The sequence below is a fragment of the Melospiza georgiana genome, chromosome 2, assembly GCF_028018845.1.
Source record: "Melospiza georgiana isolate bMelGeo1 chromosome 2, bMelGeo1.pri, whole genome shotgun sequence".
In the NCBI taxonomy this organism is placed as follows: domain Eukaryota; kingdom Metazoa; phylum Chordata; class Aves; order Passeriformes; family Passerellidae; genus Melospiza; species Melospiza georgiana.
In genome coordinates, this window is record NC_080431.1 from 23,407,653 (window position 1) to 23,423,953 (window position 16,301).

General features: G+C 38.9%; 1 protein-coding gene across 9 annotated transcripts in view; it reads left to right on the forward strand.

Annotated features, from left to right (window-relative positions):
* The window catches only part of INPP4A (inositol polyphosphate-4-phosphatase type I A), a 110,365-nt gene that overhangs the window by 83,250 nt on the left and 10,814 nt on the right, over window positions 1–16,301 (forward strand). For all 9 annotated transcript variants that reach the window (XM_058042902.1, XM_058042932.1, XM_058042947.1 and 6 more), the window contains 8 exons: window positions 2,430–2,462; window positions 5,485–5,657; window positions 7,396–7,519; window positions 8,423–8,549; window positions 8,929–9,069; window positions 10,409–10,506; window positions 14,007–14,119; window positions 14,473–14,627. In XM_058042902.1, coding sequence (XP_057898885.1) covers window positions 2,430–2,462; window positions 5,485–5,657; window positions 7,396–7,519; window positions 8,423–8,549; window positions 8,929–9,069; window positions 10,409–10,506; window positions 14,007–14,119; window positions 14,473–14,627 — 964 coding nt within the window. The remainder of the gene's footprint in view (window positions 1–2,429; window positions 2,463–5,484; window positions 5,658–7,395; window positions 7,520–8,422; window positions 8,550–8,928; window positions 9,070–10,408; window positions 10,507–14,006; window positions 14,120–14,472; window positions 14,628–16,301) is intronic.

The following is a 16,301-nucleotide window of genomic DNA, read 5'->3' on the forward strand; positions in this document are numbered from 1 at the left end:
AGCTTCTTTGCAGCAATCAAAGCTTATTACAGGTAAATAAAACATGAGAGAAGTGCAGGCATTACTAAAAAACTGATAGTCTCAGCTGGGCTGCTAAAGCAGGGGAGAGGACCATAAGCAGTCCCATTAGACTAAGGTGAATGTAGATGAACCTAACAGAGTTCAAAGCAAATTTTAACCCAAACTGTGATGCTGAGGCACTCAATTACTTAGACTTCTTGTAGCTGGAATGTAGGAATTGGCAGTGCAAGTTCTTAGTTGAATAATCCATTCAAAATTTAGGCTCAGGTGGGTGCTGTATTGAACCCAGTGTAAAGTTGTGAGTCTATGAATGAAATAAATCCTTATCAGTTTAGACTGACAGTTTGGCAGTTGTGCATTAAATTTCAGAATTATTTTATTTACTTATGTACTTGACTTATTCTGACATTCTTTGCATGTGGTCATTCTGATTTGGCCACTTAATAGCACAGGTGGGTGAAGTGAACCTCTAAAATGCCTGATCTGTGTTCTCATTTCCTTTGTCCTGTTCTGTCTTGTTTGATGGGGCCCTTGTCCCTTTTGTGTGTCTGTGACTTCATGTCCATCACATTGTTAGTGTTGCAGTGGGAGTGCCTTAAGAAAAAAAAAGGCAAAAATTAAGTGAAAATGTTAATATATTTTTTGTGTAGCTTTGCATGTTACCTTATAGTTTATTTAGTATCTTAGCCAACCATGTTTTTCTAGATTAGACTGACATTTTTGTGCATTATTAAAAAATAGGAGTGTAGGTTTTTGTTTCAATAACCTTTGACTAAATTCCTTTTACTGGTTTGATACCTATAAATGTTTTTGTTTGCCAGCTAGTTTACATGAAGTCTTATATGTATTTACATGTAAGTTTAATCAGTAACCTTCAATGCACATTCACACAAATGATTAAATGTTGTGCATTTTTAATATTAAAAATTCACAGGAAAAATCTGTGTTGAGTGTTGTCAGAAGGTTTTCCCAAGACAATTGGATGCTGGAAACAACTTAGAATAATATTTTCCTACCATTTTCAGTGGTTCTTTTAAATCTACTCTGGATCTTGACACTTACACCATGTAAAAGTGGAATTGGCTGTGTGACCCTACCGAAGATTTTTTTAGTGCAAAGAATTTCTGTAACTTTTCCCTGCTGTCCCTCCAAAATAGGGGGAAAACATCCTTCTGTTTAACTAACAGAATCTGGGGCAGAATTGAAGGACAAAGAAGGTCCTTTTTCTAAGTTCGGAATCACAACATTTTTGGTTTTGTGTATTGAAAGAATTAAGGTTTTTCCCATCAGTAATTCTGAGTTTTGAATAAATGAGCAGAGAGCAGACGGAAATTATTTTGAAAGCAATGTAAAACCAAGCCAAGCAAGACAGTTCCAGAACTGGTAAGAGAGGAACGGTAAAATTTGATTGAAGGATCTCTCTAGAAATGAATGTTTGTGAAAGAAAATATTGCCTGAAATAGTAGAAAGGAAACTTAAAAAATATATTTTCAAACATACTTAGGTTATTGGCTTAGATGTTCTTTACTAAAATCACATACAGACATACAGTTTCTTTAGTGAACATGATGGATTTTAATTTACTGAGAGGTTTTTTCTGATTATCTAGCTGAGATGATTGTCCTGATGCAACACTGTTGAATTTTATATTTTGTGTTGTTATATTCAGATTTATAATTGATGACTAGTGAATCTAGATATAAACATCAGAAGCTTAAATCCTGTTAGCTTAGTAAACTACTTTTCATTAATGCAGGACTTGCTACAACAGGGCTTATGTTATTTTTTACTGTTACCACTGACCTGTAGTATGCTTTCATCTGACAGCTTGATCCTCCCACTGAAGTGAGTATGGAATACTCACATACTTCACTGGTGGAGTTTCAGCCGTTAATATGCATTCTAAAATTTCTGTTAATTATCTCAGAAATTGTGTAATGGAATTTGACTCGGGTAGCAAAGTACTGGTTTCTTATTACTCTTACATTGTGGGTGCCTTAATGTAATTTTCTAAGTGCATTGAACTTACTGCTGGTCTTTTGCTCTTCTGTTTAGCAGCCTTGCTGCCAGCTTAATCTGTGATTGCAGTAAACCAGTGGTTCTCAAATTGTGCCCTGTGGATCACTGGGGGTTGACAGTGCCCTTGCTGGTAATCCACAGCGAGCCTCTGAGCTAGCAGGTACTGGCTTTCCTCCAAGTCCCCATCCAGGTGTTCCTCTGATCAGAACAATGGAGTGGAGGAGACAGCCCATGCCCTCCATGCCTGGGGGCAACAGAATATTTTTGCCTAGCTCCTCTTCACTCAGTGAAAATGTTTGAGAACCCTGGCACTGAGCATTTGAGTTGCTTGTATTTAGACTGTGTTGCTGCTCCTTAATCATGCATGTTGCCCCTCCATTTCTGTGCAGATTGCAGCCCTACCCTGGAAGAATCTGCCCCAGGTATGTGCATTCATGGCTTCTGCTTCTTCTGAAAACTGCAGGGGATTGTTCATACTTAACTGAACAAGTGCCTTGCTTTAAGATGGACAATTTTGAAATGGCAATGCTTTACAACACCACGTGAGTTACCTAAGCTGTTGAGCAGTTATTTCCTAAGAATGCAGGGGGTATCTGGTCTTTTTACATGTCCAGATATGGGAGAGTGCTTGTTATGGGCCTCTGATTTCTCCAGTTGATGTGTTTCAGCAAACTGATGTAGATGACAATGGATTGAGGCTTGTTCCAAATGTCATTGAAGTCTGTGGGAGTCTAACATTTCAGACATGCCCTTTCACATGGCCTGTTGAGCTGATCTTTCTGAATGAGAAGTCGAGCAGAACATGGAGGAGCCAAGAAGGCTGATGGAAAATCTCTGTTGTGGGTGCATATCGATGCAGGACAACCCCCAGCAAAGTAATAACGTGCAATGACTCCAGTGATTTCAGAAGGCTGAACAATTGCTTTATTAAGTTATACTATATTCATACTATACTAAACTATACTATATTATACTCAAGAAAATACCTATGACCCTTTCCAGACAGTCACGACACAGCTTTGACCTAATTAGTCAATCAATCCAAACACCCATCACCGGAGCCCAGTTAACAAATCCATCTTTGGAAAACCATCTCCATAACACATTCCACATGTGCCAAACAACAGATGGAGAAGAACTGTTTTTCTTCTTCTCTGAGCTTTCTCACTGCCTCCCCCAGGAAAAATCCTGGGCAGGTTGTGCCTTCTGCTCTCTGTGAAGAGAGCTGCGGCCACAGGTGCACACCAAGTGGTATTGGGGATTGCAAGTCTCATGTTTCAGGATACAGAATTTAGGAGTCTCATCCCAGTGTTAACATTCTTTCTTCTGTCCTTGTCCCTCTGTATTTAATGTGAAAAGACTAAAATATCTTTTCAAGGCCTTAGAGGACAGCTGTTTTAATGATATTTTTATTGCTCTGGAGAAGAGACCCCTAGGGCAAAAAAAAGCAAGAACTTTTCCCACCTGATGTTACAGCCTACAAGCTTTATGTATTTGGTTCTCTTAATAAGACACTTATTTTTTATGAAATGGGCAGTAGTATATAGTCAGCAAAATTTCACTGTGTGAACTCATTGGTCTTCCCAACACCCCTACCTTATTCCAACCTAATTTGAGACTGGGAGTGCAATTCATTTTATTCCTGTTCACTGTTAATAACAACTGCCACTGACTAGAAAAAAAGGAGCAGAGGTGCACCTCTGTGAAGTAGATAGCAAAAATCATTTAGAACTTTGCAGACTGACAATGGTTTGTTTTTTCATGGCCAGAATTCTAAACCAAGAGAATACACAGCACAGAGGATTTTTGCTCACTACCTCAGTTGAGTCCCTGCCTTGTATGTGAATGTTGGAAGAAAGAAACCCATCTAATAATTGCATTATCTTTACCAGTGTACTTTGTGATTACCAAAGATAAATATATCTTTAAAATGAAGTGCTGTCAGACACACTACAGTTTTAAATCTTCACTGAGTTAGTAGCTATGTACTTGAATGTACATACAGTCAATGACATGATGATGTGCTGGAAAATATTTTCAGTTCTTGTTATTCTCATTTGCTTACAGAAAAGCTCTTAAATGCAGTAAGAGAAACACTTTGTTTCATCTGTATTTTGCTTTCTAAGTGTTCACAAGGCCATGTTATGGCATCTGACTAATTTTGAGATAAATATTTAATAGAATTTAAAAGACAAGCTGTGATTCCTTGCTGTTCTTTTGATGTTTACTGCTTTTTTTAAGGCAATGAAACAGAGTCAAACAACTTTCCCTTTGTGTAGTTTCTTAGGTTATGCATCTACCACATAGAACAAAAGCCAAAAGGATAGTTCTGTTACTCTTGCCAGATATGTTTCTGTTAGCAGACTTCCAGAGTTCCCCTCTTTGGCTGGTTATCAAAGGAACATTTATTATTACTGACTCTTAGTTCTGCCTCTGAATCAAAATCCCAAACAATTTACTTTCAGGGGCTTTAAGTGTCTCATTCATGCAGGTTCTGGTCTGTACATTGCCTTGTTCCTACAGCCAGCTGGGGTGGGAGTTGTGTGTGTGCTGTATGTGAGCTCTGGTGCTTTTAAAAAATAAAACATATTGTCCTGCCCTGTAAAAAGAGAAGGACTTGGACAACTCAGTTTCACTTCTGTACTTCCTGTGCAGGACCTTGAACAGAATCCCTCTTGATCATATGTTGTGTATTTCAGTGGAAGAAAAGCTCCAAAGTACTTCCAACAATCTGTAGGACTCCCATCTAATTCACTATGTTTAATATTTCTTGTAATCTAACTTAAAGCCTTTAAAACTGCTCAGGAGACAGGAAACACTTAAAAGAGTACCTACATTAATTTCTTACCTCACACCTTATTATTCTTAGCTGCAAGTAGGAGATGAACCTCATCTTGCCTCACTGAGGTGCAATAAGGATCAATAAGGTGGTGAAGCAATTGAATGATACCCCTATGAGGCTAGAGATTCAAAAGGCAGGGTGTTTGGGAGGAATCTCATTGACAGAGATGGCTGAGCAGATGGTCCCCATTTCTGTTATACAATGGACTCCTTACTGTCTGTCCATGTATGTGCAGTGAAAGGGTTTGTTTAAACAAGAACATGCAGTTATATACACTTCTGTATATAATTGTTCATGTTTCTGTTATGATTTCCAAATCTGCTATTGTACAGCCTGTTGTGTGGGCACAAATTTTGGTAAATTTTACATGGCCTGGAAAGTCATAACAGCATTACAAAGTAAAATTCTCCATATTTTCCTCCTGCAATAACCACACTGTAAGGTTACTTAATTATTACAAAGCAGGGAATAACCATCCAGCCAAAATAAAATGAGTTCTAAATGTGAATTATTTGTCCTGCAACAGGAAGTTTCTTCTTAATGTGTGTTTGTTTCAAATAAAGTGCTTCCACTCCTGCTAATTTTTTTTTTCTTTGAACCAGGTGAATGGAGTGAAGCTCTTTATCCCTTGCTGACCACACTCACTGACTGTGTAGCCATGATGAGCGACAAGGCCAAGAAAGCCATGGTGTTTTTATTAATGCAGGACAGTGCCCCAACAATAGGTCTCTGCCTGAGCCTTCAGTATCGCAGGGATGTTGTCTTCTGCCAGACTGTAAGCAAGCACATATGCATGATTTGATTTCACTTCCATGTTTGGTGGGGTTTCTATGAATATGAAAGATTACTCTTTCCAGAATTTTTCAGATCTGTTCCCAGGTTTGACACTGATTTCCCCTTGCAAGCTGTGCTATCCTGTCCTTACTGGTTATGTGCATTTGACAATTCATAAATTAGGTGTCTCCTTGGATATACAGTCATTCGCTATTGAAAACAAAAATTATTCCAGAACTAGTAAAAATACTAGTATGCTAAAATGTACTGCTGTATTCAGAAACAGCCCTTGCCTTCCAATGCCACCAGGCCAAAGAAAAAGTAAGGTGTGAGACAGGGGGGCAAAAAGGTCTGTGAGTAGCAGGTGTACTCCTTCAGTTACCTTTTGTTGTTTTCTGCATGGAGAAACCCAGCAGAAGTCCAGCTACAGGAGGAGAAATTAATTCTGGATTTTTTTTCCCAGAAATTCTGTTTCTGGTCCTGCAGGCATCTCTTGTGTCAGACACTGACTAGCAGGTGTCTGCACTAAAAAAATTTCCACTGCCCACAGAAAAAAAATTCCTCTACCCACTACACCTTTTATTATGTCTGCTTTCCTATGAAATCACTGTCTCGTTCATTTATCTTAAACAGTTTATTTCTTGGACATCACTGGCAGGGCTTTAGTCTGATAATGTAATATCAAAAATGTAAAACAAGTGACAGGATGAGAGGAAATGTCCTCAAGTTGTGCTGGGAAGATTTAGAGTAAATATTAGGAAGAATTTCTGCATGGAAGTGGTTGTTAAGACCTGGAGTGGGCTGCCCAGGAAAGTGGTGGAGTCACCATCCCTGAAGTGTTCAAAAAATGTGTGGATATGGCAGTTGAGGACATGGTTTAGTGGTGTACGTGGTGGTGCTGCTGGGTTGGACTTGGTGATCTTGGAGGTGTTTTCCAACCTTAATGAATCTGATTCTGTGATCTCATAGAGAGAAAATCAGGGAATTTTCTAATATAAAACCCACCCCATAATGCAGATAATTTTAAAATTCAATCCTTTGAATATGTTTACCCATCATGATCACAACTTTATTTTCTTCTGTTTAATTCTATAACAAAGTCATACACCTGTATACAAAGTATATGGCCATCACCTGGGAAAATCCTTTGTGGACAGTGAATTAAGACTAGTATTAATTTTAGATAATAGTACTTAGTACTACTTAGTACTAATCTTAGGACTACATCCTCAGGATCTTGTTCTGAATATCTTGTAACATTAGAGTTTAAGTCTGCATAATGCGAACTGATACTGCATTTTAAAGCTTTCTCAAATGTAATTTTTGAAAAGCAGTAATTTATTCATACCATCAAAATTCTTGGCCTGAAACTAGCTGTGTTGCTTTTCTGTCTAAAACTACACCAATTCTCTAAAGAGCAACTTCAGTAATTCATCAGTTGTAGACCCTACCACAAGTGATCGTGTTCAGAAAACAAGAAGGTGTGAGATCGACAGCAGCCCCATTTTGAGACAGCTTGTGAGATGAAGGCAGCGTGCCCTGAATCTGATTTTATGAGTGTTTTGGGTTTTCATTGGTTGGTTGTCTTCAGCTGAAAGGAAAAAATGATGTCTAAAGGAAAAGAGTATCTGTGTGACAGATTTTATTGCATCTCTTATACATGCTGTGATTTTTGTTTGGGGCTGAAGAACCTTTTTTATTTTGAATAATTTCATTCTTTTCTGTTTCCTCTCTCACAGCTGACAGCTCTCATTTGTGGTTTCATTATCAAGCTGAGGAACTGCCTGCATGATGATGGGTTTCTAAGACAACTCTACACCATTGGCTTGCTGGCACAGTTTGAGAGCCTGCTGAGCACTTATGGTAAAGGCACAGGGCCAGGGGGTGGGATTAGCTGTTGAGTCAGCAAATTCTGCATTAAATTTGCTACAGCAGGATCTGAGTGTTTGGGACAATCTGCAGCTCAGCTACAAAATTATTTTAAAAACTAAAATGCAAAACTAGATTATAGCTGAAGTACTTAATTATCTAACAACTCTGAATTTTTTCACACTTGCTTGAATTGCTTTCAAAAGATAAGTGTAGTTCTTTTATAATAGAATGTCAAAGGTTTAAGAAAGACTAAAATGTATCACAGTGGTCTTTGGGTTTTTTTTCAGAAAATAATTGATGAAAGTTCTGGTAAGCTGGGAGAAACTGTGCCCAAAATACACTTTTTGAATTTTCTTGAAACTTCTGTAGTCTTGCAGCACAATGTGAGACGGAAGACAGAATATGAAAAAGGGAAAGTACTTCACTCAGAAGTGTTTCACTTCCATGTCTCAAAAGCTGTCTGGATACTGGTTAGGGAATGTTTTATTAGACAAATCCAGAATACCTCGTGCAAAGGATATCATGGCTCTGACCATGCTGAGAAGTACTTATTAGCATCACCTGCCTTGGAAAATCAGCATATAAAATACTTTAAAAAGAGTAGTAGTCTGGACTGTTCTAGATAACTGGTGTTTTCTAAACTTGAAAACACCAAGTTATCTTAAGCATTTGAAGGAAGTTTTGCCTGATGATTTTAAGTATTTTGTAATTAATGACAAACTGAACTCAAAAAATCAGCCACGACATTGTAGGTCAAGGGGGAGACCAGGGCTGCAGGACTGCTTCATCTGTGGAACCTCTCTATGGAGTGTTGGCCTATTGTTGCCATCAAATTGACAAAGGAAAGTTGTGCATAACAAGTAATTACAATTCACTTTTTCTTCTTGGATTTAGGTGAGGAGCTGGCAATGCTGGAGGACATGAGTTTGGGAATCATGGACTTGAGGAATGTAACCTTTAAAGTAACTCAGGCTACATCAAATACATCTACTGACATGCTGCCAGTCATCACTGGAAATCGGTAAAAACCAATAAATATACTTTATTCCTCATGAGTGGGAACATGCTAAAATTTGGTTTTTTCTACCCAAGTTGTAGAAGAACTGCAGTATTAATGAGGAGAGCAAAATCAGCCATTTTCAGGAGATTGGTAGATCTGATGTGAATGTCTGTGAGGATATAAATGCACCATTACAGGTTGCTGCAGGTTTGGTTTTGAACTAGAATAGATCTTCTGACTAGAAGCAAGTTGTGGCAGTTCCTCAGAGTCAGTTCTGACTGATGGTTGTTTTTTAATGTTTGTATTATATTCTAGGTGTTATCCCACTTTAGACAAATAACACTTTCTTGGAATGTAGCTTTTTTATCCTTATGTCTCACAGCTGTTTATTTCTTTTCAGTGATGGATTTAACGTGAGGATCCCTCTGCCAAGCGCCTTGTTTGATTTGCTGCCGCGTGAGATTCAAAGTGGAATGTTGCTGAGGGTTCAGCCTGTTCTTTTCAACGTGGGAATCAATGAGCAACAAACCCTAGCAGAGAAGTAGGTGTCCAGTCAGGCAAGCTCAGCCTTGCTGGCAGTTCAGCAATGGAACTATGTTGATGTGGAATTGCACTCTTACATAACTGACTGATTCAGTTTCTCCAATACATGAACATGGCAGCACTGTTCTAAATGAATCTGCCAAATGCCAAACAGAAATAAGTCCTCTTTATGTGCCACATAGCTGTGAAACTCCTTACCTCATGAGTTTGAGACTAGTCCAGGTTTATGTGGTTCAGATATGAATTTACAATGGGAGATCTATCAGGGCTAGTTAGCACACAGGTGCTCCTTGTGACTTAAGAAATCTGTGAGTGGCAGATCACTAGAGGCTGAGATCATTCTGGGTATTGTTGTGTATTTACTGTCTTGGTTTTGCACTCTCCCTGAGACTCCCTCTCCTGGTCACTGTCAAAATTCAGGATAATGGGCAAGGTGCACCTCTGTTTTAACATACCCTTGCAGTTTTAATGTAATGCAACACTACTGTTGTAAAACTGAAAAATATAATTATGTAATTATATTTGTTAGGGAAACTGCTCAGTTCTGGAAGTTCTGGAAGAGCCAGCAGATTCCCTCTGTTATGGCCACATCCTATAAAGAGTACATTGGCTGGGCACTGCTCCAGTGGAGCACTCCAGTGAAGCCAGGCACCTGCATGTTGTGACAGCAGCCTTGGTTCCAGGCTGGAGTGTGCACTGTGGTGGTGGACAACGAGAAAAAGTCTGAACAAAAGCATTGCAGCAATTACTGTTCTCTGTTGCCTACAAAGGAAGCCCAAGGTTACTAGCACAGTTACAGATGTCAGCACTCTGTGTGTACATCTGTGTATGTGGATATATTTAGATAAGATGCATCAGGGCATTGTTCACAATATTTATTACATTCATGGTTTATTAATCCTATTTTTCATTTACATACCTGAAGTCAGCGTTCTCAGTCCTATCTACTGATGTTATGGTTGTTATTATTAGTTTATGAACTAAACTATTAAATCCATTATTAAAAGTTTAAATTTAGGTAAAAAAATTGCCAGGTAGGAATTTAATATTGAAAGACAGACATGAAAGCCAAAGAATTTTAAGTACTATTTTCTACAAGATTTTTCTTATGCCTTCCTTCCCTTTTTCCCCTCATACTCATATATTTTCTTTCTCTGTAATGAATCATTACAACAGTTCTCTGTTACTCTTCATCTGGCACTTGAATGGTTAGGGAACTCTTGGGATGAATCTTTAAACTGTTTTTTTAGTACACATATTGCCAAGTGCATTTGTTTCAAAGAAAAAGAGAAACATTTTTCCTTGGGCTTAATTGTTCCTTTTTTCTCCTTTTAAAGGTTTGGAGACACCTCACTGCAAGAAATAATTAACATGGAAAGCTTAGTGAGATTGAATTCATATTTTGAGCAGTTCAAGGAAGTTTTGCCTGATGATTGTAAGTATTTTGTAATTAATGACAAATTTGCTTGAACAGCACAATTCAAGCTGATTTTTTCATTTGTTTGCTTTATGTTGGTTTTTTAAATGTTGATGGTACACCAGCTTTAGAAACTTCCAAGAAATGATACAATTCTGTTTTAATACTTTAGTACTAAAGCAGAGTGGATTCAAGAGCTTAAAGGTCAGACTGATTAACTTTCCTTTTTAAAATTACTTTTACATCTCTCTCTAAGTGGCACTATGTACTGTATAATCATCCAGTTAGGCAGTGAGATTGTTGTAAGGTAAAGGTGTAAAAGTGACAAGTTCTAGCAGCAGCACTTTTATCTGCAGTTTTTGGTGTTGCTTATTGCACTTATGATAAAACCTGCACAGAAAGCAACTGCCAGTTTTTTGGAACTCAGTCACTTCCCTCTGTTTTCCTTTGGCACTTCCCTGTAATTGTTGCATCTGCAGCCAACAACAGAGAGCCTGGAAGAGTGACAAAAGCTACATGCTTAATTTTTACTTGTGTTTTAATTGCTTGTTACTGCTTGAGGTTTTGTTGAGAAGTCAGTGGCCATAAGTGTTATTTACAAAAGTAGTGAAAATTCATCAATTCCTTATTATTACAATCAAACCTCTTGTAAGGTTATTTCATGTGCTCTACAGTTACAATTTTTTTCCAGAAATACAAATGCAACAGCATGCAACAGGATAGTAAGAATTCTGTCTGTTAAAGTGTGTTATTACAAGTTTGGTTACTTTGAATTTTTTTTGATACAGCTGTGAGCAGAACCTGCTTCCCTCCATCCAGGCATTCATACTGCTGCATAATAAATTCTCTGGAATGTTAGCTGCGAAGTTTAATTTTTTATTGTATAGTAGTCTAGCATCAGATTTTCTTGTATGATTCAAAAATTAACCAGTTTAAAATGAATTTTGTTCATGTATCTGTCTAGTCTTTTATAAAAATAATTCCCATTCAGCTCCTTCCTCTCCTTTTTATTTGCTTGCCTTTTTTTTGTTTTTATTTCAGTCTCTTCCCTCTTCCACAAACCTGTTATGTTTGATCCAATCATCTTTTGGCTTTTTCTTTTTTTTTTCTCCTGAAAGTTGTGATAATTTAGGATATACAAAATGAAGTGTGCTTTTCTGTGAACCCTTAACAAGGGAGAATAGCATTTTACATTTAACTGCAAACCAGGTGATTATGCCTAATTATGTAGTCTGTGGTAGGTAGAGGCAAAAGGAAAAACAAACAGATCATTCTAGGGGACAAAGGTCCCAGTGAACTATCTGCTGGAAGATTGCAGGAAATTTTCTCTTCAGGAGCACTACACAAGAAAAGTTGATTCCTTATCCACTGTCCATGTGTCTGTGTTATTAATTCTAAACTCTGCAGAATTTCTAAGAAATAGTCTTAGCTCCTTGTCCTTGTTCTGTTAGCTCACCTTGTCTTTAGAAAGAGGAGATGGCCTGTGCCCTGTTTTTGTTTACAGGTATTGGTTTCTTTCTAGATGTAGAAATCAAACAGCCCAGCCCAGGACAGGCACAGTATTGTTAATTATAGAATAGAAATGTAGAATTGTTTAGGTTGGAAAAGATCTTTAAGATCATCAAGTCCAACTGTTTCCCCAGTACTGCTAAGTCCACTCCAAACTGTCTCCCCAAATGCCACAACTCCACATTTTTAAAATACCTCCAGGGATGCTGACTCACCACTTGCCTGAGCAGCTTGTTCCATGTTTGACAACAGTGACTAAATATTTCCCAGCATCCAATCTTGATCTCCCCTGGTGCAGCTTGAGGCCATTTTCTCCTGTCCTGTTGCTGGTTGCCTGGGAGAAGAGCCCTGCTGGCTTTCAGGAGGTTGTGGAGAGCAGTAAGGTCCCCTGAGCCTCCTTTTCTCCAGGCTAAACAGCTGCTCCTTCAGCTGCTTCTCATCAGACTTGTGCTCCACACGCTTCACCAGCTCTGTTGCCCTTCTCTGGACACCACTGAGGTTGCAGCACCTGGATGTCCTTCTTACAGTGGAGGGCCCAGAACTGAGCACAGGATTTGAGGTGTGGCCTCACCAGTGCTGAGTACAGGGCACAATCCCTGCCCTGCTCCTGTTGGCCACACCATTGCTGATCCAGGCCAGGCTGCCATTGGCCTTCTTGGCCACCTGGGCACTGCTGGCTCATGTTCAGCTGCTGTGGACCAGCACCCCCAGGTCCCTTCCCACTGGGCAGCTTCCCAGCCTCTCTGCCCCCAGCCTGTAGCACTGCCTGGGGTTGTTGTGAGACAAGGGCAGGATCTGGCACTTGGTCATGCTGAACCCCACAAAAGTGGCCTTGGCTTATTGATCCAGCCTGTCCAGATCCCTCTGTAGAGCTTTTCTGCCCCCCAGTAGATCAGAACTGCTGCCCAGCTTGGTGCCACTGAGTGAGAGTGCACTTGATCCTCTCCTCCTGATCACTGATAAGGATTTGAAACAGGACTGGCTGCAGAACTGAGCCCTGGGGAGCCACACTGGTGACCAGCCACCAGCTGGGTGTAGCGCCATTCACCAGCACCCTGTGGGCCCGGCCCTCCAGCTGTGTTGTTTTACCCAGTGAACAGAATGTCCCACCAAGCCATGAGCACTTAGTGCAGGAGAATGCTGTGGGAAGCAGCAACAAAGGCTTTGCCAAGGTCCAGCTAAACAATGTCCACAGCCTTCCCCCATCTGCTCAGCAGGTCACCTTCCTCTAGGAGATCAGGTTAGTCCAACCTGAGACTTTGCTGTGAGAAGTAGGCCTAAAGTAAAGCCTCAGGTGTCACTCATGTTGGATTCTTTTTGTCACAATGTCATCTCTTACAGTGCATACCTGAATAAAAGCACTGTATTTATTCAGTCACAACTTTAGTTGGTGTTCTCTGTGGTTACTCCTTCAAAAAAAGAGAACTTGTTAAATACTTGTAATTGATTGTCTGGAGTATCTTGCTACATGTGTAAGAGATGATGTGCAACAGTTTGAACACAGAAGATGAGTACTGAAGGTACTCTCAAAAATTTCAACTACTTTATTTCTATTTAGTGAAATATTAATAAACAGATCATGGCAATGTGGTGTCCTGTGGGTGTTTCTTGTAACTGAAAGCTGACCAGCTTGCAAATTTAAAATCGAAAATGTGAGCAGAATATAAAATATCTTCAGAGTTTCTCTGAAGACATGCATATTCTCCTGTCAAATCTGTGACACTGAAATGAAAAGGCTATACCAATCTTGTTCCCTTTGTTCATTCTCTTATTATACTGCTATTAGATTCTGAGTCCCTGAAGTTTTAAATAACTGGAATTTATATTTCCAATTGAGTTTAATTAAACGTGAATTTGTTTTGTTGATGGTACTGAGTAAATCAGAACTTGAATAATTTTTCCAGTTTCAAGAAAACACAAATGTGTTTGCAACAGGCATACAGAAACACTTTGCAAAAGATCTGTTGAATACAGATGAATAAGTGGAGTTGATTTTGTTTGCTTTATAGGTCTACCTCGATCTCGTAGTCAGACGTGCCTGCCTGAACTGTTAAGATTTCTGGGACAAAATGTTCATGCAAGGAAAAACAAGAATGTTGATATCCTTTGGCAAGCTGCTGAGGTATTTATTCATCTAACCATCTCTGCATAGTTCAGCTGATTTTCTGTATTCATATGTATTTGCCCCTTTTTTATTACTGGAATGTTTGAATTTCTTCATTTGCTTGCACGTAGCTTGCAAATGCTGCCAGGCTAGACCTTCTCTAGAATGAGACATGGGGAAATAAAATGTATTTTCCATGTCAGATTTTCCCCTCAACTCATACAATGACGTTCTGCTCCCTCAAACATGCCAAACTTTGACATTGAAGCCCTAGAGAACATTTGTGTGTGTCTGAGGGGAAGTACAGGTGTTGTCTCTGGCAGGAAGTTTTGCCTGTAGAAAGAGTGATGGGTTGTCTGTCCCATTTCCAGATATGCCGCAGACTCAACGGGGTTCGGTTCACGAGCTGTAAGAGTGCCAAGGATAGGACTGCCATGTCCATCACCCTGGAGCAGTGTTTGATCCTACAGCATGAACATGGAATGGCTCCACAGGTCTTCACTCAGGCTCTGGAGTGTATGAGGAGGTAAGAGTTTGACCACATTACTTATTCCTAAATAAGGAACCATGCAAACTGCAGAGGACTGATGGTCTCTGTTTCCATCAAAAGAAAAAAAAAGTAAGCTAAAGTCAGGAAACTGTAAAACTGACTGCTAGAATTCATCCCTCCCATGCATGTGAGTTGCATATGCTAAAGCTGGTTCTTACCAGATTTATATCAGATGGGCTTGAGTTTTCAGTAGAAAATCAGGAGTTTTCAGACAAGCATGTAAAAATATGTTTTCCATTAATGCTGAGCTTACAGAACAGGAAACTGGTGCTTCTTTGAAAGTTGTTTAATGATGACTTTACCTGAACTGTCATAGCACTAGGTTTCTTAGTTCTAGATCAGGGAGATTACTGTTTTTTATTCTTTGAAACACAGACACCTGCAGTTTGCACTGGTTTGCCAGTGTATCCTTTAGCAGTGAAACACTGCTCACTGGGTGAAATGTCAGTATGAGTGTTTCACACTATATAGCAACCCAATTTCATCACAACGTGTCAGTGTGCTGTTGTCATATCAAAATAATGATGTTCTGTATTCTGAAGCAGCAGAGATGTTTGCAGAATTAAGTACTGTACTTAAAAAAAAAAATCTGTTTACTGTTGTTCAATGCCTTGTTTCAAGCACTGCTGGAAAACTCCGTAAGTCACATACCAAAAGAAAGGATAAGAAATCTAGCTTTAGTCTTTATCAATGTAGTTCAACAATGCTGTTCAGTCCTGTTTTTCAACATTCACTCTTATCAAATGTACTGTACTCGTGTGTCTTTTCACCAAATTCTCTAGAGTGTTCAATTCTCTTATCCTTTCTGTATGTTTTTGCTGTTTGACCCTTTCTTACTCTTCAGTTACCTAGAAGAAAAATGTCTCATATAATAACACTTGCAGCCTCTTACACTAGTAATTTGGGGGTTTATACCTGCATCTAATTGGGTGGCACTGGACTTTTTTATTTTCAATTTTTTGCTGCACTTTTTGCTACATTGTCACAGAGTTAGTACAGTACATGAAAAGTGCACTCAGAAACTACTTAAACCTTGATATTAGAAGCAAAACTTGAAACAGCTTTGTGAGGGAGAATTTACTAACTTAAAATGGACATCTTTATTTAAATTGTCCAACTTGTTGACATAGACATCTGAAACTCTTATACAGTTTCACAGTTGTGTATTTAATAAGAGTAAAACCAACTAGGAGAAATACTGGGAATCTTGTTACTTTCTTCAAATTCTTTACAGGGTCACTGGGTTTTTTTAATGCAATCATGGACACGAGAGAGAGAGAGAGAGAGAGGTTAATAATAAAATTGTTTTGGTCCTTCAGTCTACCAATTTAATATAACACAGGATCAGATAAAATAGTGACCCAAGAAAATTACTGCTTTGTGTTGACCTACACAGGGATATTGAAGGAGGGCCAATTTAATCAAAACCTTTGGCTTGAGTGTTCTACCAACATCAGGGACTTGCTCTGGCAGGTGAAAGACATGACTTTTTCTTCTGCTAAATCTTTGACTAAGAGAGATTGTGCAAGACAAATACTGACTTGTCCAGAAAGAAAACCAAGATTACACCATTCTTCAAGCCCATCACTCTTCCTCTTATTGCTCTTTGGGATAGGTGGTCATGTTTTTAAAATTGTTTTTAATTCCACT